The sequence below is a fragment of the Leishmania donovani genome, chromosome 30 (genome assembly GCF_000227135.1).
Source record: "Leishmania donovani BPK282A1 complete genome, chromosome 30".
NCBI lineage: Eukaryota > Euglenozoa > Kinetoplastea > Trypanosomatida > Trypanosomatidae > Leishmania > Leishmania donovani.
Window position 1 is genome coordinate 708,329 of NC_018257.1, and position 19,989 is coordinate 728,317.

The 19,989-nt window shown below is 60.3% G+C and overlaps 6 protein-coding genes across 6 annotated transcripts; all 6 read left to right on the plus strand.

Annotated features, from left to right (window-relative positions):
• Positions 1-626: 626 nt before the first annotated feature.
• On the plus strand, positions 627-1,919 carry LDBPK_301960 (hypothetical protein, conserved; the record flags this gene model as incomplete). The annotated part of the gene is made up of 1 exon (XM_003862860.1): positions 627-1,919. One exon carries the CDS (start codon positions 627-629, stop codon positions 1,917-1,919), a length of 1,293 nt encoding a protein of 430 aa, XP_003862908.1.
• A 642-nt stretch (positions 1,920-2,561) lies between these two features.
• LDBPK_301970 (hypothetical protein, conserved) lies at positions 2,562-3,587 on the plus strand (the record flags this gene model as incomplete). The annotated part of the gene is made up of 1 exon (XM_003862861.1): positions 2,562-3,587. The coding sequence occupies one exon, from the start codon at positions 2,562-2,564 to the stop codon at positions 3,585-3,587; it is 1,026 nt and encodes a 341-aa protein (XP_003862909.1).
• A 903-nt stretch (positions 3,588-4,490) lies between these two features.
• On the plus strand, positions 4,491-5,474 carry LDBPK_301980 (hypothetical protein, conserved; the record flags this gene model as incomplete). Its single annotated transcript, XM_003862862.1, has 1 exon — positions 4,491-5,474. One exon carries the CDS (start codon positions 4,491-4,493, stop codon positions 5,472-5,474), a length of 984 nt encoding a protein of 327 aa, XP_003862910.1.
• An 896-nt stretch (positions 5,475-6,370) lies between these two features.
• LDBPK_301990 (cyclosome subunit-like protein) lies at positions 6,371-12,853 on the plus strand (the record flags this gene model as incomplete). Its single annotated transcript, XM_003862863.1, has 1 exon — positions 6,371-12,853. One exon carries the CDS (start codon positions 6,371-6,373, stop codon positions 12,851-12,853), a length of 6,483 nt encoding a protein of 2,160 aa, XP_003862911.1.
• An 894-nt stretch (positions 12,854-13,747) lies between these two features.
• LDBPK_302000 (intraflagellar transport (IFT) protein, putative) lies at positions 13,748-14,137 on the plus strand (the record flags this gene model as incomplete). The annotated part of the gene is made up of 1 exon (XM_003862864.1): positions 13,748-14,137. The coding sequence occupies one exon, from the start codon at positions 13,748-13,750 to the stop codon at positions 14,135-14,137; it is 390 nt and encodes a 129-aa protein (XP_003862912.1).
• A 2,232-nt stretch (positions 14,138-16,369) lies between these two features.
• On the plus strand, positions 16,370-19,546 carry LDBPK_302010 (hypothetical protein, unknown function; the record flags this gene model as incomplete). Its single annotated transcript, XM_003862865.1, has 1 exon — positions 16,370-19,546. The coding sequence occupies one exon, from the start codon at positions 16,370-16,372 to the stop codon at positions 19,544-19,546; it is 3,177 nt and encodes a 1,058-aa protein (XP_003862913.1).
• Between the last annotated feature and the right edge of the window lie 443 nt (positions 19,547-19,989).

The following is a 19,989-nucleotide window of genomic DNA, read 5'->3' on the forward strand; positions in this document are numbered from 1 at the left end:
CACATAAACATACGTATCTATATGTATTTATTGATTGTATTCTCTCGTCTTTCTCTCTTCTTTTTCTTTTTTTTTGGTGGGTGCGTACTTCGCCTGAGTGAGGCGTATTGCTATTGTGGTTGTTGTCCCTCGTTGTCAGCCACACTGCTGCGGATCAGCAAGCCACAGACATAGAAGGAGGCAGAAAAGGGAGAGGGAACGATGGGGCGACGGGAGGGATTAGGAGGAGTCGCGTGACGAGTGCACTGTTGTCGCTCTCGATTCTCTCGCTTAGATCCTCCTTCCGCCTTGGCGCGCGTTCTGTCCCCCAACGTCTTCAGTTTCTACGGAGGCGCGCACAGGAGCAAACGCCACGAGTGCCGATTTCCGTTCAGTGTTGAGCTCCATCGTTATCATCATCGGACAGCCCACACACACAAGCACACACACACACACACACACACACACACACACACACATAGAGTAGAAGTGTGCAGCAGCTGTCTTCAGCTTCTTTTCGTTCGTTTGTTTCCAACCACCGGCTTGCTATTCATCCTTGTTCTTGCGAGAAACGCCCCGCGCGTTGTTTACGCCTTCCCCTCTCCTTTCCTCCACATACAGACGGCATAGGCGGGCATGATAATCGAATGGAGTTCCCCGTGTTTGTGGCCTCCGACGTTCACGGCGAGAAGGTGAACCTCGCGCTTCGCTACAATCCACGCACAACAACGCTGGATCGTTTCCTGAGCGTCGCGTCGCGCTGCTTTGATGACGTCGCACATTTAACGCGTCGGGGCTGTCTTCAGCCATTTTCTGCTGCCTACATCTACAGAGATGTGCAGTGCCAGTGGGACGTGCTAGAGGATTGCACCCAGCTTTCACCCTTCTGCCAAGTCTATGTGTTCCGCCAGCTGTTCAACGAGGTCGTCGCGGCGATTTCCGACCCTCTGGACGCGTCGCAGCTACTCTCGGTGCACGACAGAAAAGCCGACTGTGCGACTTCTTGTACAGGTGCATCGTTCTTGGCGGGTTCGCCACCTCTCAACTCATCGAAATCGACCTCGCCGATCCGTGTCGCCGCCAACCGCTGGGCAGTTTCGCAAAGCCGCCAGCATCCCGAGACGGCGAGGCCTCGCTTTGGGGTGCCGTCGCTGCTGTGCAAGAACGACAGTCCACTGGTACATGCGACACACCCGACAAAATCAGAGAGGGCAACTCATATCGGTGATGAGGCGGAAGGTTTCCATCATGTACGGTCCGCGGACAGAGCGGCAGCATTCCGCTGTGTGAAGTCACACCGCTTTCGTATGCAGATCTTGTCCCCTCCAGTGGAGACTCAGATGCACCGTCAAGACGCAGCGCGCAACGCGACAAGCACGTCCGTTCATTTAGCCGCTCTCGCTGCGCTAGGGCCACAGGCTGCGTATGTGAAGCCGATGAGACGTCACCTGAGCGACTCGTACAACGCGCCCCCCGCACCATCCTCCTCCTCCGCGGGAGAGGTGGCCATTCCAAGGAGCTGGTATGACTCTTCTAGGCACTCTTTTCCCAGTACATCACCGCGGGCACGCACGCCAGGTCAGTCGCCTTCTCAACCCTTGTTTGTGTCAGCATGCAGCGGCGGCACAGTGTTGCCCTTCTCACCACGGGAAGGTCGATCAAGGGCGCTGTCGCAGACTGACGAGCGCCACCGCGAGATGCTCGCCTACAGCGAAGCACGCAGCGGGCGCGGCGACAGCATCCTGCGTGAGGAGCGGGCGCGCGTAGCGGCACACATGCTTTTGGGGATCGATGAGCTGCGCTCACATCTGCGAGAGGAGACTCGGCAACTGAAACGGACACTGAGTGACTTACTGCACAGTCGCGTTTCGCCGCTGAACAGAGCTGATGACGGTACAATATATAATGCGTCTCCTCCTCGCATGTCTGTGTTGTGGTGAGACTGGCGTGGTGTGCCCTGCCCTGCCTCCCTTGATCTTTACAAGAACGTTCCTCTCTCTCTCCGCCCCCCCCCCACTCCCTCTCTGTGTATCCCTATCAGGACTTGTAGAAAAGTCAAATTATGGAGGCGTATGTGCTGTTTCGTCTTGCGCTGCGGCCGTGGCAACGCGGTGCCCCGTGCTCTCCTTTGCTTTTCTTTCCGTCATGATGCCTTTCTTGCTCGGCACTCATTGGGGGTGGTCCAGCGATCAGGTTGATTCCTGTTGTGCCCATCTCACTGGGTACATCTTCCTCAGCGTTCTGGCGCGTTTATTCTTCTCGTACGTCGAGTGCCAATCCGCTCCCTCGCCACCTTGCTCTCCTCATGTTTCTCGCTCTGTCTTCTCTTGCTGCTCTCGGCTTTCCCACTTGCTCATCTGGTCGCACATCATGTACTTTAGGAGCGAGCGACGCTGTCGTACGCGGCAGCGCCACATCGCCTTTGTACGGACAGCCTCTCTGATCACGTGCCGACAGCTTTCATCATCTCTCTCCCACCACACTCTCCTCGCCCTCCCGCAGGCACCGTATTCGTGTCTTATGTGCGAGCCTTTTGCCTTCGTGGCGCCTCTCTTTTTTTTTTTTGTCGCTGACAGGTCGCCATGACGGAGGGCCTCAAAGAGTCGTGCAAGAAAATACTGCAGCGCTTGCAGCAGCAGGATGTGGCCGAGTTTGGCTGCATCTTATGCAGCCAGCACGTACGAGGGCAGGACGCGCTGATGCAGCACCTCATTGCCGAGCACCAGGTGCACTGCCTTCACTTTGACAACGTGGTCGATCTCCCTCGGCTGCTGGAGCACCTGTCGACACTGCTGCACAGCCATGTGACTTCTCCTGCGCAGTGGGTGTGCCCCGTCTGCGGTGAGGGCACCGCATCGGACAGTGCGGAGACCCTGGTTCGCCATATGCGCCTGGCTGGGCACCAGCACTGGAACCCGCACACGATTCCTAGCATGGCGCCGTGGTGCGTAACGGGCATCTCTGCGCCCACTGGGCCGGGTAACAAGGCGCTCGCGGCGACGGCTATGCCAGCCACGTGTGCGCCCTCCTCTCCTGCGCCGCAAGGGCTAGGGCGAGGCGACGCGGATGAGGAGGTCACCGACTCGGAGTGGAACGATATCGAGGACGAGGAGGTGGACGAGGACGAGGACTGGAACTTGGAGTGTGTTTGCCTTTACTGTGACTACAGCGGCGAGGACGTCCTCCAGCACCTCAGGACCCATCACAACTTCGATTTCCGCGCCAGTGTGCTGCGGCGACCTGACTTGCACGACGAGTACGACCTGATTCGTGTGGTGAACATGGTCAGACGTGCTGTGTGCAGCGACCGCTGCCCGTACGGGGACGAGTGCGACGTTGACGGCAAGCAGAACAATCGCGCTGCGCTAGAGGCGCACCTTGCACTTCAAAAGGAGCACCGTCTGCCGCGGCGCGTCTCGTCGAGTGACGCCGATCTGATCCCGGTCCTGCCCGGGGACGCCTTCATCTCCATGCTGGTAACGAGCGGTGAAGGCTTTCTCCAGGCGGAGGAAGAGGATCCAGACTTCCCGATGGTGCCCACGGTGCAGGAGCTAGCTGCGGCAGCGTCGCGCGCGCCGCACACGACGAAGTCACTTTCGAGCACCTAGTGCCTACGCCATTGGCATCTGTGCGTCGTTTCCGGTCTTTCCGGGGCTCTCGCACTGCTCCTCGCACACGTACCCCTCTCTGCCGGGTTTTCCACGTCTTCCTTTCGTTTCACTACTGCGTAGTCGCGTGTCTGCACTCGGCGAAGTCCGGCGTCGTCAGGTCGAGACGAAGAAGAACACCAACACAGAGGCGTGGCATACTGGCTCGTGTGCGCATGTACGCATTTCTGTTTCGCTCCGCTAGTCGCAGTTGCTGGCGCCTCTGTTGAGTAATAAAGATCCTGAACCAACATAGAAAAAAAAACCGTTTCAAGAGCAAACGACTACCGAGCGCGAGGCAAGACGGAGGGTGGGACGGACGACGAGAGGTACGGGAGGGGCGTGATGCCAACCCCGTGGAAGAGGGAGCATTCCGAGTTTCTCCTGCTCTGCCTCATCGACGGTGGCCCACCGCACTCACAAGTACGTCAAATCCATCTGGGCCGTGTCTCCGGAGGAGACGAACGACACCATCACGCGCTCTTGAGTGTGTATTGCGAGGTGCTGACCAGTTGCGCCAACAAGGCTTCTCGGGCAGAGAGAGGAGGTTTGTTGGATCTCCGGCGTGCGCCCTCTGTTCTATATCTGACTTTCTCTCGCTCGCACTATACATATATATCTACGCATATACATGTCTCGATGCAACATCTGTGCTGCACAGTCCGTAGATGGCGCTTGCTCGATTACAGACTTCCGGCGCTCAGGAACGCGTGATCCGCACAGAGACGTTCACGCACGCACAGAGAGACGTCGCAGGCGTGTGCCTCACATAATGCGGGTCGCCGCGACTGTCTTTCACATATCCTTTTTTCTGGATGTGCCCTTGCGTGCGCGTGCGTGCTATGCTTTTTGTTGCGTGGCGACATGCAGCGAGGCCACAGGTGTACCGACCGGCTCCTCCTTACCCGACGTCTGCGCCGACTTTTCGCTCGTGTCCACGAACGCCAATGGCTGCTGCATCACCACCAGAGTGATGCGTCTCTGTCCTGGTTTCACGCTTCATCGCGTCCATTACAGGCATTGCATCACCTTCGCTCACTACAAACAAACCTGTCGAAGCTTGCCTGGGCACCGGCGTCCTTCGCCGAAGAGGCTGACGGTGACTCTCCGCAAACGAAACTAGAAGATCGGCCCCGCGATCGCGCACCACCGCATCCCGCGGCACCACCGGGAGACCCGCCTCCGTTTGCTCACCCCGCCGCGCCGCACCTGTCCTTTCTCATGAATGCCTCCTTTCTGCATGAAACCTGCCTTTTCTTGCTGCTCCTGCGCAACCCGCTGCCAAGTAGTTCACTGGCTCGGCTGAGCTCCCTGTCGGAGCGGGAGCCTCTGCAGGTTCACAGTCACGGCACTGTAGCCGCGGAGACAACGCACTACATTTTGCAGAACGGTCTCTGGTGTTCGTGTTTGCCGCATTCTGTCGAGGCAACGTGGCTCAGGGCAGCCACCCCCGCCATCGACGTTCAACTGGAGCTCGGTTCCAGCACAGACCCCACTACCAGGCACGATCAAGCACCTGATGATAGCTTAGATGAGCGCGGCGACGCTCGCGAGGCAGCATTGGCACGTCTCTGCAGCCACGACTACCTCGAGCATCTCATCTGGCCGACGCACGCGGCAGGGGCCGTGAGGCCTGAGCTTGCTGCGGACTGCGTGTGGGTTGATGTGTCAAGCGTGCGCTCGCACGCTCTTCACTCCTACAACGACGCCTTCTGGGTACCCTTCAGCACAAGTCACAGCTTCGCCGCGTGGCACCGCGCGTCACTGCGTGCAACGCTAGACGGCCAGCACGCTGCTGCCAGTGTGGAGGCGTGGAGGTGGACCGGTGACCTGTACATATGCGGCTGATTGCCAAAAAGAAAACCTGACGCACGGCGCTGCGCGGTTGTGTTGGCATTCGACTTGCCGCTCAGTTCCCACCGCTTCCTCTTCGCCCTCTTCACTTGCCTTACCTTCCGTATCTTAGCGGAGAAGGTGGTGGTGATTGCACGCTCTCTCGGTGTACATCTTCCCACTTCCGCGTATCCGAGATGTGCGGCCAAGACCCCGTTTTCTCAGCCACGCACTCCCTGCGTTGCTATTCGCTTCTTGCCTCCTGCTGTACCGTGTGTGTTCTCTCTGCTTCGGCTGCCTTCAGCGGCTTCTGCTCTGCACTTTGGAAACGATTGCCACACAAAACAGCACTGCTCCGCGAAGGCCAGCGGGTTCTCTCCTTCCGCGCGCGCGCTTCACAACCGCAGCGAACATGCAGCTGCTCGCGTGCGTCTCTCTGCTACATCAAGTGAGAGAGCAGTCGCTGCGGCGGCCCTCGCGGCGATCTCTGCGCTGCTTGCGTCCCGCCCATTCTCCGCTGCTGTTGCGGTCATGCAGTTGCCATATTGTCTCCTTCCTCGTCTCTGTCGCATCCCCGCAGCTTCCTCGCACGCACGCAGTTGTGCTGCCCCTCTTCCCCCTTTTTTCACTACCGTTGGAATAGATGATGGGCACAACAGCGCGTGCTTCCGCATACCCCATTTTACACAACGACACGTGCACATTTGTAGACGCTGATAAGGCCGCGGCGTCGGCAGCTGCCTCTTGCCTCCCCCTCCCCCTGAACCTCACCTCGGCACTTGAAGCCTCACGTGCACGATTTTGAGAAGCACGCCGCGGCACATCGGCTACTGCCTCCGACCTTGATTCGCCCACTTATGTGTCGTTTTGGGCCGGCGGCGCATCTGCTCAAAGAACACCGGTAACGAACAATGTCACTCAGCCCGTACACCATCGATGTAGGTCCGTGCAAGGCAGACGGTAGGCGAGACGTCTTTCTTCAGTGGCATCAACGCCCATGTTTCAGCACGACGCATCGCGGAATCACACGGGTGTGCCTCGCAAAATGGCCGGCGCGCTCGAGGACCGATATGGCGCTGGAGACGAACGACGTGGATGAGAGTGAGGCACTGCGAGCACAGCGAACTGAGCAGGTGTATCAGACCCTGCTCGAGTTCGGCGATCCACAGGGCCCGCCCACGTCACCTCAGCTGATGTGCTCTGACCATGATGCGGCCGGCAACGACAACGACGCGAGGTCTCCTTTGGAGCAGTATCTGTGCGTCTTTCATCGCGAAGAACTGGCTGATCAGTACGGCCGCTACACCTTTGTTCAGCCGCACACGATCTGCACCGCGTACCGCATCGCTGACTCCACCGCGCTTGAGCTGGTTCTGCACAATATCACGCCGACCGACATTTCTGCCGCCGCAGCCGGCGTGTTTGTTCGTGGCCACCGTCAGTCCAACAAGGGCCTCCCATCGAGCACGCCACTAGAGTATCAAGGCATTCAATACAAGCCGGCGTCGAATCTGTGGTGGATGGGGGCACCTTTGTCGCTGAAGCCAGTGTACGTTGCGGTGCCGCTTGGCCCGCAGGTAGGCGCGACTGGTGGCGCGCCAAAGGGCTCAGTAGACAAGGCATCCGGGTCGCATGCGGACGGCATCGCGGCGGCTGACTCTGATCACGGTGACAAGGCTGCGGGAGACACAGTGTCGCGCCCAGTGGCTTCTCCCATCGCCGTCGGCGCCGACGACGCAACAGCGCAAAAGGAGACTGGTGACAACACGAGTAGCCCCCTTCTTGTGGAACTCGGGGGCCGCACGGCACAGGGTGAGTTCGAGTTCCGGCACTCCCGCTCCTCCAGTCCCAACATGTGCTGCCCGAGCCAGAGTGCAGTGCTCCCGGCGGAGGGGCTAGCGTCCCAGGTGGCGGCTGCCGCATCCTCTCCGTCGGTGCCGAGGGTTTCGCTTCCTTTGGTCAGCAATGCACAAGCTCGGCACGTTGCAGTGGAGGCGACGGTGCTGGCGCAGCTGGAGCTCTTTGACTTGACAGCCGGTAGCTGCACATGTGCAAGCTCGCTCGCCGTCGTCCGCACGGGTGACGACGAGCTGGGTCTCGCAACGACGACACCGCAGTACGCGCTAGACTGCATGCTGTGGCAGTGGTGGCCACACCGTGTCCGGCTGCCGCGGCTTGCCTCCGGCAACGCTGCCCTGTCGGCGGTGGCGTCGCCGCATGCGGCACTTGATCGCTACGCCGTTTTCGTGTACGATGCACATCAAAGCCGCGTGTTCGTGCTCCGCACGCCGCACCTGCGCAGCGGCACCGGTGACTTCGAGCTACTCTTCTCTTTTCCATGTGGCAGCCTGCCATTTGTCCTGCCGTGTTTGCGAGCGCCGCACCCAGCACCCATCGCCGTGTGCAACTACCCCCGCCCCAACTGCATCTCCGTCTACGATGTCATGGCGCTGCTGGATGCCCCGGCGGCCACCACGGTAGCTATGGAGCTCGACCTAGAAACGTACCAGGCGAACCACTCGGCCTTCTTCGGGAAAGTGTGCACATCTTCAAGCGGCGATGATAGTGCACTTTCCGGAGGAGCTGATATTTTATCGACGAACGGCAGCTCGACCCGTGGTTTCATGCCAGCGCCTCCACTCCCCACCGGAGCTGCAGACAACGCCATGGCGCGCTCCGTCACCGCTGCTTCATGGAGGGCGGATGCCATTAACGGCGTGTCCCACCCCATCCGCAACATCTTGTACCACTATCAGAATCGCCTCGTCGTACAGTACGCCTGGCCCAGCGGCTCTGCGCAGCCGGCAGCGACGGAGGGCGCAGACGACGCTGGTGCGGGATTCGCGTCGTCGTGCGGTAGCGGCGAGTACGAGGCGGATAGCGATCAGAGTGTGCGTAGTCGCCACCGGCGCCGTCGCCGCTGCGAAGGCACGGTCTCGTTCACCGTCGAATTCCCGGCGATCACACTCGATCAGGATCCGTTGCTCGCCTTTGTGCTCGAGGCACTGAGCGCCGCCCTTGGCGCCCGCGCAGTGGCGGCTCTCGAGTACATCCTTTTCGCGGAGCTGTGGCACCGCAAGTGCCGGGCGGCTGCCGTTGCTGATGCCTTTGACCTTTGCGCACGGCTGCTGCGCAAGATTTTCAGATGTGAATGCGGTTGCTCCGACCCGGCGCTCGCGTGTGCGAGCGCGCGGGCGGAGCTGCAGCAGGCAGCAGAAGACCCCGAGGCTACGGCGTGCGGGTCGGAGGCCATGACGGAAGCTGCAGCGCCTCATGTCTTTGTGGATCCTTCGACCGTGACGCTTCAGCAGATTCGTCGGACCATCGCGCGGCTCCACACCGCAGACGCACCGGCGTGCTGGAGAAAGGAGGAGGAGGAGAGCAGCACCACCAGCGTCGTCAAAACCCCCATTCCCGTCCGGCGGGGGGCGATTGACGCGTACGCGTGGACGAGGCAAGAGCGTGGCTTGGCTTTGGTAGCACTGCATCTGCTGTTTGAGGCGTGCCGTGCACAGGAGCATCTCTGGCCACTGCTGCCGCGTTTGGCGAGCGTGAACCGGGACCTGAGCGACGCCTTGCAGTGGCCTTCCTACGTAGAGTACTATGACGTTATGTGTCCCAGGCTCTTCGCAGCCCCTCCGCCTCCGTCACAGATATCACCGACGCAGAGCTTTACGGACAGCCTCCCGGCGAGTGTGCTGCAATGTCACTTCGACTCGCTGGAGAGGCCGGACAACGCCGCAGCGCTGCGAGCGTGCTGTGCCACGTCCGTGGCACCGTCAGCCGCCGAGTTCGCGAGCGGCGACGCACCGGCGCTTTTTTCGGCGCTCTCCCTCACAGCAATGCGTAGCAGCATCCCCAGATCCGTTGCGGTGCCTTTTGGCACGTGGCCGCTCCTGAAGCACTTGCCAGATGCACACCCTATCGCACTCGTGAATCGCGTCGTGCTCCTCTACCGCGACATCTTCATCGCCTCAGCGGGTTCGCTAACTGCCACTTTGGCCTCGAGCGTGGACACCAGCAGAGGGGACGTTCTGGTGGACTCGCACGTTGATGCGACTTGGTGGCAGCGTATCTGTAGCCTGGTTCTGCAGCGGCACATCTCTTCGCGCGTGGTGCGGCACACCCTGAACGCCGCCGCGGCGTACCCGCTTTTGGAGGCGTTGACAAAGGGACGTGAGTGTGCCGATTCCACGTGGCCAGCGGCACTCCTCGAACTGGTAGGCCGCCGGGACCGGTGCCCACCCACCTCGCGAACCGCGCAGATCTCGAGCGCTGGGCAGCACGTGGTGGAGACCGCGGAGGAGAACGCCGTCTCGCGTCAGTTCCGCGTGGCTTTGGCGGACGACGACGGTGTCTCTGTGCGGCCGGACTTCCGGAAGACCTGGAGAGACTCTCGCCTCGATATGGTGCAGAATCTCTTTAACACGGTCGCCCCTATTTCGCTCTCGGGGTTCGAGGATCGGCCGGAGGAGCTCACCGGGGCGCTTGAGCTGCTCTCCTGCCGCACGCGAGCGATGCCGCTCGGTCGCGGCATGCTCACAATGTGCACGCAGAGCTTCAAGGTGCAGGATAGCATCCCCATTGCACCGCTCAATCTGAACGGGCGCACCAGCGACGGAATCAATGTTGCGAGCAAGCCGGCGGACGACCTCATGTGGCCTCTTTTTCACAATGGGTGCGCAGCCGGTCTCCGGTTTCTGCCGCTGCCGCCAGCCTTCTGCGCCGGCACAGGAGAAGCGCCGTTCGCGACGCAGGACGCGCTCGGAGACACGGATGCAAAGGAGGCAGCTGCCCTTTCGCTTCGTAACGTCACGCAGAGCATCACAAAACAGTGGGTCATGTACCAGACGAAGAACATTGGCGACCCCGCTTCGCGAGCCGGGCTCTTGCTCGCCACGGGTATCCTCGGCCACCTCACGGTGCTGCAGCGCACGGATATTTTCTACCTTCTCATCTCGCGACAGGAGCAGTACGTCTGGCGCGAGGCCACAACGATGGCGGTGATGCTGGGGCTGAGCTGCAGCTTCTGCGGCACCGGAAACGAGGCAGTGTTCCGCTGCCTCTCGGTGCATGTGCAGTCGCTGAACCCGAGTGCCGAGGATATCGAGGTGTCCCTGGATGTGCAGACTGCAGCGCTTGTGTCCATGGGCCTTCTGTGCCAACAGTCGCCGTCTAACTCCTTTCTTGTGGAGGTCTTCCTCGTTGAGCTGTCGCGCCTGCCCACGGATGAGCACTGCACCAAGCGCGAGGGCTACGTGCTCGGCGCCGGCTTCGGCCTTGGCCAGCTGCTGCTCGGCGTAGGCCAGTCGCACGGAGTGCAGCGCGTCGAGGACCGTCTGCTGGCCATCATGAGGGGTGAACCGCGCAGCGCCGCCGTGTCAACGCGCGAGGGTGTCGAGCACTTCGAAGAAACGATGGGTCGCGGGGAGGCGGGGCATTTCCTCACCCGTGCGCTGCTGTCGCAGGACGAGCGGGAGGCCACCTACAACGCATGTGCGAGTGTCTACGAAGGCGACTGCTACAACGTGTTCGTGTCCGGCCCAGCGGCTGCTATGGCGCTCGGCATGATGTATCTGAGGACTGATAGCGCGTTTATCGCGTCAAGGATGGCGCCGCCGAATCGGCGCGCCGCTATGCAGAAGTTGACGCCTCTGATGTGCCACCTGCGGAGCATGATGGCCTCGCTGATTGGCTGGAGCTCGATCGAGCCAACGCGGCTGTGGCTCTACAACCAGGTGCCCTCCTCCTTGTTGGAGCTGACGCAAGCATCGCTGCCGCGGCTCGCCACACAGCAGATCAACTACTTGCTGATGAATCTTGCCCACTGTATCGCCGGGCACGTGATGGCGGTCGGGTTGCGGTTCGCAGGCACGATGAACAGCACAGCGCGCGACCTCATCTTCGCGGAGCTACAGGGCTTTCTCGCTGGCCGCGTTGGTTCCACCAAGGCCGCCACTCCCGCCGTACAGCGCGCGACAGGTGCGTATGAGACGTGTCTGCTGGCCTGTGCGAATGCGCTGAGTCTTGTCATGGCGGGCACAGGGGACTTGAGGGCGTTAGCGCTGCTGCAGCAGTTGCACCGGCGCACAAATGTGCCCTACGGCTCTCACATGGCCATCTCCATGAGCATCGGCTTGTTATTCCTGGGAAGTGGGCGGTTGACACTGTGCAACAACATCACCGCGGTGGCGGCGCTGCTCATGGCATTTTACCCGGTCTGGCCGAAGGACGCAGAGGACAACACGGGCCATTTGCAAGCGCTGCGACACTTGTATGGGCTGGCCGTGGTGCCGCGGGTCATGGAGGCGGTGGATGCCGTCAGTCACCAGCCTGTGTCGGTTCCTGTGCGCATCGTTCTGCGCAAGAAGAAATCTGCGGAAATGGACGCCGATGTGAGAGCTCAGCAGCGAACCTCGCGTGCTGCTGCTTCTGATGCCGTGGAGCGCGCCGAGGACACCGAGCAGGCTATCCACACTGTCACCCCGTGCCTATACCCGCCAGTGGAGATGATTGAGCGGGTGGAGGTGCGCGGCACTCAATACTACCCACTTGTGTTCTACGCCTTCAGCAAGGAGCTCACACAGTCGGCGGGTATGCTGTTTCGCGTCATGGCGAAGGAGAGCGCCTCCTCACCAGTCTACAGTCGAGGCGGCGGGCGTGCTCTCTCTACCAGGACCTCAATCGAATCCAGGCTGCTCGGCTGGCTGCATCGACTCTTTCGCCAGAGCTCGACAACGATGACCGAGGCACTCACCATCATTGACAGCGTGAAGCTATTGTTACGGGTGCAACGCCCGCTCCTCTCCCGCACAACAGGGGGAGGTGAGCTGCTGCTCTCCGGCGACTTTGGGGAGGCCATTGCGGAGGCGATGGAGAGACGGTATGCGTTCATCTTCCTTCATGGTGGCGTGCCGGCCGTCGAGGGTGTGTCGAGTGATCCTCACCACCCACTTCGCCAGCTGATTCTCGAGGGCAAATCGCGCGCAGAGGTGTTTCAGTCCATCGCCCGCCATCCTCAGGGCACGGTGGCGTTTCCATGTGACTTCACAGCCCTTTCCGTCGGTTGCGCCTCTCCGGCAAACGGGGGAGGAGGGACCACGATGGCGCCGATGTTGCCTGCAGAGCGGAACATGTGCCCTGTCATTGACACGGGTGCGCTGGCGCGCTGGATGACAGAGGCGTTGCACTATTACGGTATAGGTCAGCGGGAGATCGCGCTGCTCCGGCGAGCCTTCACGGCCTTTTCCACGTCTGCGGCTGGTAGCCCGATGGGGACCAGCTGCGAGGGCTCATCTTCGGTGCAGCGACTTACAGCCCTCCTGCGGTTGCAGGCGACGACGCTGCTGCCTCTTGCAACCCTCGAAAAGATCTGGGCCTGCTGCGTCTACTGAGGCGTGTATGCATCGAGCGAGGAGCCCTCGTTGTATGCGACTTGCAGGCGCAAACGAACGACACGACCAGAAAACAAGGAGATGCCAGGGTGCAAGTGCGTGTGTGCGTTCTCACGGATAGAAGGAAGCGACATGAGGGGCCTACTGTTACTCGGATATTCAATGCAGAACGGCGCAGACCGTCGGTGACGGGCGCGCTAACGGGCCCTCGATACGCAAGCAGCTCTGCTTGCGCGTTTTGTCCAGCCCAGGCACCGTAGATCACACCTGGAGAAAGGGCAGCATATAGATAGGAGAAAGGAGTTGAATCTACGGCCAAGCAAAAAGGGTCTCCATCATTCTCGTAAAGCAACAAGCGGTAGCGCGCGGCTGACGAACGAGCCCCCTTTTTTGTCGTTTTTTTTTTTGTGAGCTCGCCCTTCTTCCTGACTCTAGCTGCCATGCCTGTTTTCGCTGACGCTCCTGGGGCCATTATGCGTTGGGCGGCCTTCAAGACGTTTTCTAGCGCTTCGTTCTTTGAGAAACCGTCTGTTCACCCACCCCCTAGCACAGACCACGCCGTCTGTGCACGGGCATTCGTAGCGACTCATCCACTTCTCCTTCCTGTTCGCACTCTCCTGTACCTTCTTTGCGCTGCTGCTTCTCACCACATGGCTGATGCACTGCCGGGATGGGCGCACCTGGCACATGCGCGTTTAGTATCAACGTGCTGCGCGCCCCGCGCGATTTCTTCGTCGCCACCGTCGCTTTTTTTTTTTCGCCGTTTCACAAGTTGTGTCGATCCCTCCCGCAATCCTTCTCTCATTGGAAGCGTCTGGAAAGGGTCAGGCGTGAAAGGCTTACACCTGAATCACTGCAAGTTGCCGCTCTCCCTAAATTTCCTCGGAAGCCATCATGGACGAGGATCGACTCATCATGTTCGATAGCAACGGCGCTATTCGCATGTACGACCCTGAAAAGTATGACGAACTTGTGAAGACAGTCGAGGTGGAGCGGCGCTACGTGGAGAAGATGGATGAGTTCCGCGCTCTCGTGCAGCGCACAATGGCCATTGTCCAGCGCCTCGGCGAAGCGATCGAGGCTGAGAAACTAAAAGCGATTGGATTCCGAAACATCGTCGAAAGCGAGTCTGAGGAGCGTTTCCGCGCCGTCCAGGAGGCCCAGATACGGCTGCGTGAGAAGCAGATGGAGCTAGATCGCTACGTCGCGGAGTACGAGTCTCTGAAGCTCGTAGAGCAGGAACAGCAGACGTTCTTCCAGCATCTTAGCCAGGCCAAGGATTAAAGCGCAGCAATTCAGCAGCAGCGTGTGGCTCACAAGACGAATCTGCTTTTGAGAATGGTGAGCCGCTACAGTGCTGCCCAACGAACGGAGAGAGTAGACGAGGAAAACGAAATGTCTCGCACGGCACGTGAGACGGAAGCCGTTCAGCCGTACACGCGTTTCACGCGTGCGGGATTGTGCACGTGGGCCCTTCGCCTCTCTTCCTTGGCGTGGATGCTTTGCTAGCTCTGCGTCGTATAGACCTTTGTGCTGGTGTGCTGGTGGTACATGCTGGCGCGTGAGCGTGAGCGAGTGTTGGCGGTTTCTTGTGTTGCCTTGCAGCTACGATGTATGTAAACTACGTCTCAATAAAGCACGCCCACCGCCGGTTGCTGTAACCTCCGTTTTCCTACTGATCTCGCTCTCTCTGCGTATATAGCCTTCTGCTGCACTTCTTTGTTCATGTGTTCAACTCTGCCCTCGAGTATCTGTGGCCGCGATAGACCGCGCATGCGCACGGGAGTAGCACCAACTGAGGGAGACCAGCGGCGAGGCGTGTGGAGGCAGGGCTCTAGGGAGTTGTTTGGCCTGTCATTGTGAAATAGCGCCTCGCGCCCCTTGAGGCGAATGCCTTCAATTAAGCCTATCATCCAGCCTGATCGGTACGAATATAGATGCAATGCAGACACACAAAGGCAGCGTGGAGGCGAGTTGCTCTTGCCCGTCTCGGGAAAGTCGAGCCCCCTCCCCCTTCCCCCGCTCCCTCCCTTGCACACCCACCCCGGTCAACTCGCTCCTCCTTAGTGTTGGAGAAGGGAGAGACATAAACGACTGCCCGCTGCTGATGTTGACCTAGTTCGCAATCATTCTCTCCCTTCTCGCTGCCGCTCCTCCTCTTCTTTCCGAGAGTTCGCAGGGCATTATTTCTTGTATGTGTGTGTAGGTGTCGGGCGCACGCCACCAGCCCCTCCGGCTCCACCACCGATAAAAAGACCAAAACATTGGGCTTCTAGCTCCTACTCTCAAGAGCGTGCCATCGCGCTTCACGTTTCGCCTACCCTCTGTCTTCCTCATCTCAACTGCCGCCTCGCCTCTCTTCTGCCTCCCCTCATTTTTGTAACCGCTTTCCGTTCTCTCTCACGAGCCTTTGCTGCCTTCGATGTGAGGCAGGTGCCTTCATCATCTTTTTTTTTTCTTTCTATTCTCTCTTGCTGGTGTTGGTCTCAACACTGGTCGGTCTCGCTGTTGTGCAAGGGATGCCCAAGAGCACATCCGTCCTATCTAGTTGTTTACCTGTATCCGTGTCGCTTGCGGCTCCTCTTGGTGTATCTGCGCGTGCGGCAGTCCCAACTTTCTGCGCGCTCGGATCCCCCCCTCCCAACACACATCCATCAGCCGATTACGTGACGTGGTTGACGATATCGCTCTTCCGACCCCCTGCCTCTTTTTCCAAATCACGCCCTCCTTCCCCCAAATCGGTTGGGCGTGGCTCTCTCGCGTATTCTCATCTTGTTCCCCTCATCGGTAGCACTGACACTCTTTTGTTGTTGTTGTACGCGTTCTTTGCCGTTCTCTCTGCGTGCCTATGCAAATTTTGTTTTATACGGTTTCACTGTTATTGTCGGGGTTTTCTGTGTGTCTGTGTGTGTGTACTGCGTTCTGCACCATCGTATCGTCGCTTCGCTTCTGGCACTCCCCCATCCGGACACGTCTGCCGGTATTTGTGCCTTTCTTCGTCTCTCTGGATACGTTAGCGTGTGTACCTCTGCACACGCACCCTTGCCGACGTCCTAGGTCTTGTGTTGTTTTCTTCTTTGCGATTTGTTTTCTCGGCACAGAGCTCTTTCTCGGCGTGCCGAACGACTTCATTTCCCATCTCTTTCATCTCTCTCTGCGCGGTAAAGATTTTTTCCCTTTATAGGTGGAAGGGGGGGGGGAAGGGAAGAGGGGGTAGGAGAGTCGTGCATCAGAGTCTTGTGCGTGAGTGCCATTTTGGTGTGCCGACGTGCATGACTAGGCGGCTGCGCGTAAGGCGGCTGCGACTTGCTTTGTTTCGAGTTTTCTCATTTGCTCCTGTTACGTTGTCTAGAGCGTGCGTCTTGAGGTCCTGGTCGAGAGACGTGGCTGCAGCCGCCTGCCATCCACTGTGCCTGTGCTCGGCTGCGCGTTGAGGCATCAAGTCCCCTGCGCTGCACCGCGTCGCTTGACCCTCTTGTAGATATTTGTTTGCATGCAGGGGTATCTGTACGCCGTATGTGGGCTGCCGCAGCGACGAAGAACTCCCAACACGTATGCTTGTCGACACTTCGTCTTGCTTTCGCTCTTCTTATGTGCGTGTGTGATCGCCAAGGAGACTTGAATCGAACAACAATGGCAGCTTCAGGGCTTAACCATGCGGCACCCCGCCGACGGCCTGGGTCGTGTCCGCCCTCCACGCGGCAGCTCCACTGCATTGAGACGCTGTACGCGACTCACAGACATGTGCCATCCCCGCACTACTGCTTCGACCCTGATGCGCTTCTGGCGAAGTCCATCCAGCAGCAACTCGAGCGCCTGTACAGAGGTCCGAACGCCGACGCCAGTCCACGCCAACGGCCGAGCAGTGCATCGCAGCCACACCGCGGCAGATCGACGAACAGCAAGCAGCATGGAAGCGGTAGTCAAGCGCGGCTGAGCTTGACACAGTCCACTCCCGGTGCGAAGCGGGGCGAGTCCTCGTTCTCTCTCTCACGGCTGTCAACGCCTTGCTCAAAGCGCCTCGTGGCGTCGCTGTCTTCTCCCCAGCCGCAGCGTCCGCACGGAACTACAGCGGCGGCAATCTCGCTCCTGACTTCAACTCTTCCTGAACCGTCGCAGCCCCCCGCATGGTGTAGGCAGCGCGGCAAAGAGGAGATCATCGAAAACGAACTTGAGCCGGTGCCGAACCTCATCGGACTCAGCGACTACTTTATGAAGCGCCCTCATTTCGTCTACCGGCCCCACTCCACGGGTGGCGGCGAGGCAAGCACATCCACTGCAGACCTGTACAGCGGCTGGCATGATCTCGACGGCGCGAGATGTCACTCCCGCACCCGAGTGACACCGCAGTTGTCACGCTCGTCCAGTTCGACGACGCCAGGCCTCCCAAACAGCTCTAGTATTCGCCGCCCCACACTTCAGTTCGGTGTTCTTCCGAGCTCCGTCGTGCGCAGGTGTGCGGCAGGATTTTCCGGCCAGCCGAAGCCGTCCCAGCGCATTGATACTTCTGCACCAGCGGCGGACCACAGTCGCGGGGTGAACGGCGCACCATTGCCTCCTGGCGAGGCGGCGATTGGCGTACACGCAAGCGAGCCATCATCAAGCAGCAGGCACAGCGCGTCCACCTTCTTCCTAGACAGCGAAGAGGTTTTCTTCGACGAGGATCCGCTCGCGACGCAGCTGCTGCAGGGACCAGAGGCTGCGAAGTGTCCTGCAACAATGCATGCGCCCGCCTCCGAACAGGCAGCACGAGAGCATGAGAGGGCCGACGACCCGGCGGCGTCTGGCACGCGAGCTGCGGCGGCGCTGGAGCCGCTCGTCGTGGAGAGTCTCTCGTCCTCCGCTGCGCAGCATGCACTGTTGCCGCGCGCACCCGAGACCCCATCCGACCCTGTGGCTTCCTTCAGCTCGTTTTCCACAGATCCGGCATCATCCGCCGCTGCCGGGCAGCCTGCCGCACCAGCGACACCAAAACCACCTTCAAAGAGTACACTCTTTCTCCGCAAGCGATCGCCCAGTCCCTGGCACCGCTGCCGCACCATCGACAACTTGCTTCAGAAGCTGCTGCGTCTTCGTGTCCAGTATGAGCGCGTGAGGCATCAGGGGCATGGCCCGTGCGGTGTCTGCGACAAGAGCTTCCTGGAACCGCCACTGTATGCGCGCAGCAAGAGTGCTGCGACACAGGGGAAATGCTTCTCGTCCCTCTCTACCTTTGCTGGGACTGTGCGCTCACACAGTCGCCGTGGCCGCACCCAGCAGCAGGGACGGCAGCCGCACGCTCGACCAGTTTCACGCGGTTCGCAGCGCAGCGGTCTTTGCAGTGGCTGCGGGCACTCAGCACCCCACATTCGCAGCGCTGTCGACGTCGGTAACGGGGATCAAGATGCTAGCCTTCATCTTTTCCGCGGCTTCCGTCGCTGCGAATGCTGCGAGGTCTTACTACCACATGACACAGTTGTGCCGGTGCCGCCGACTGTACCACGGAATGGCGCCTCATTGACACCGCGTCGGGGTCGACGGGGGCCATCTTCGGTGGCTTCGCCAGCTGCGCCACCGCGTCAGCGCTCGACACGCATATCCGATCCATTCGCGGCAGCTCGGCCGATGCCATCCTACTATTGCCCGTGCCACAGCGAAACGGCTTCGCACCGCCGGCCCTCAGCGCGCCGTAGTGAGGAGGGAGACAGGTGCCGTGAAGGCGTGAGGGACGAAGCGGGAGCACGGGCAGCGCTTGATCTGGACGCGAAAGACCACTTGCTTCTCAAGCTCCTGCGCCGCATAGGGAAGGACATCCGTGCGGGGCAGAAGGGATCGGAAGCGTCAACCGCAGAAGATACGGCAAGCCGCACCACCTCCGGCGCAACCGACCGAGGCGTCGAGGCCTTGCTGCGAGCATTGCGGGAGGAGGTGCGCATGGACGATGCGACCTACGCGGAGCTGCTGCGCGAGCTTCATGGAAGTAGCCTGAGCCCAGTCGCTGGGTCATCCGCTGCTTCTTCGGCGGAGGCGACACACACGGTTGTACTCTTTCCGCACAGCATGCCGCACCCCCCGTTTGCACCGCCGCATCATACCACAGGATGCTGCGATGCGGCAGTGGCGACGATGGCATCGCCACCTTCGCCGCCAGAGGTGAACGCGGAGAACAACCACGCAGACGGTAGAGCACGTGGTGCGCCTCTGCAAGCATACGAGGAGAACTTGCCGTCAGCCCCTGCCGCTGTCCTCGAACCTCTCCACGCCGGTGAGGGAGCTCCCTGCTCGCAACGCTTTTCGTCAATCTCGAGCATCAAGCTGAGAAGTGACAGCTGCGTCCGCGGTCTCGCTGCGCCTGCTTTGACTTCGCACGAGGAGACTGACGCGTCTGCGCCTGGGCCCGTAGCCGAGCTGCACCCCGCCACCGCCACGATTCCCGCCGCTTTGGGCTCCGTCTTTGACGATCTCGTGCACAAATCCGTTCAGCACAGTCAGCTGCGCATTATCGACGAGCTGGAGGGGGCTCTGCGGGCGCGTCTCGGCAAGGATGAGGAGGACGCGCGGTGGGAGGTGTGTCGCAGGGGAGTGAACGAGGAGGAAGTGCTGCGGCGCCGGGCACTTGCGTTGGACGAAGCGGTGAAGGGGGTAGATCTTCTGCGGCAGTGCCGCTACCTGCGTGCTCGCATTCTCGTCGCTGAAACGGAGCTGAAAGAGTAGAGGGCGACACTGACGGCAGAGGATCACGCGCGCGAGCGCTTAACAGAGAGAACACGGGCCTCGCGGCGGCTGTGGAGGGCCCACAAAGAGGGTTCGCCGAGCTCTGTATTCTGAAGGAGCGTGGTCGTTGCGGCAACTTGTGGGCAGAGCTGCTCATACGCCAGGAGCTGCTGGTGAGCTTGTGCAGCGACGCCGGGGAGCGCGCCAGGGCCGAAATTGAGTTTGAAGAGCAGTTGAAGCGGACTAACTGGATACAGGTAGTTATCGTGTGTGCTTTCTGGCGCAGACTCATGCGGCAAGGGACACAACGCCTATAAAAGTGAACTGGGCTGAGTGGGGCGGCGGCGTCATTGGGGACATGCCGTTCGCGCCACCGTTAACGGGTGAACAGCTGTCAGCCCCAACAGGGGATGCACCGACGAAGACCTCTGTGACAGGGGACG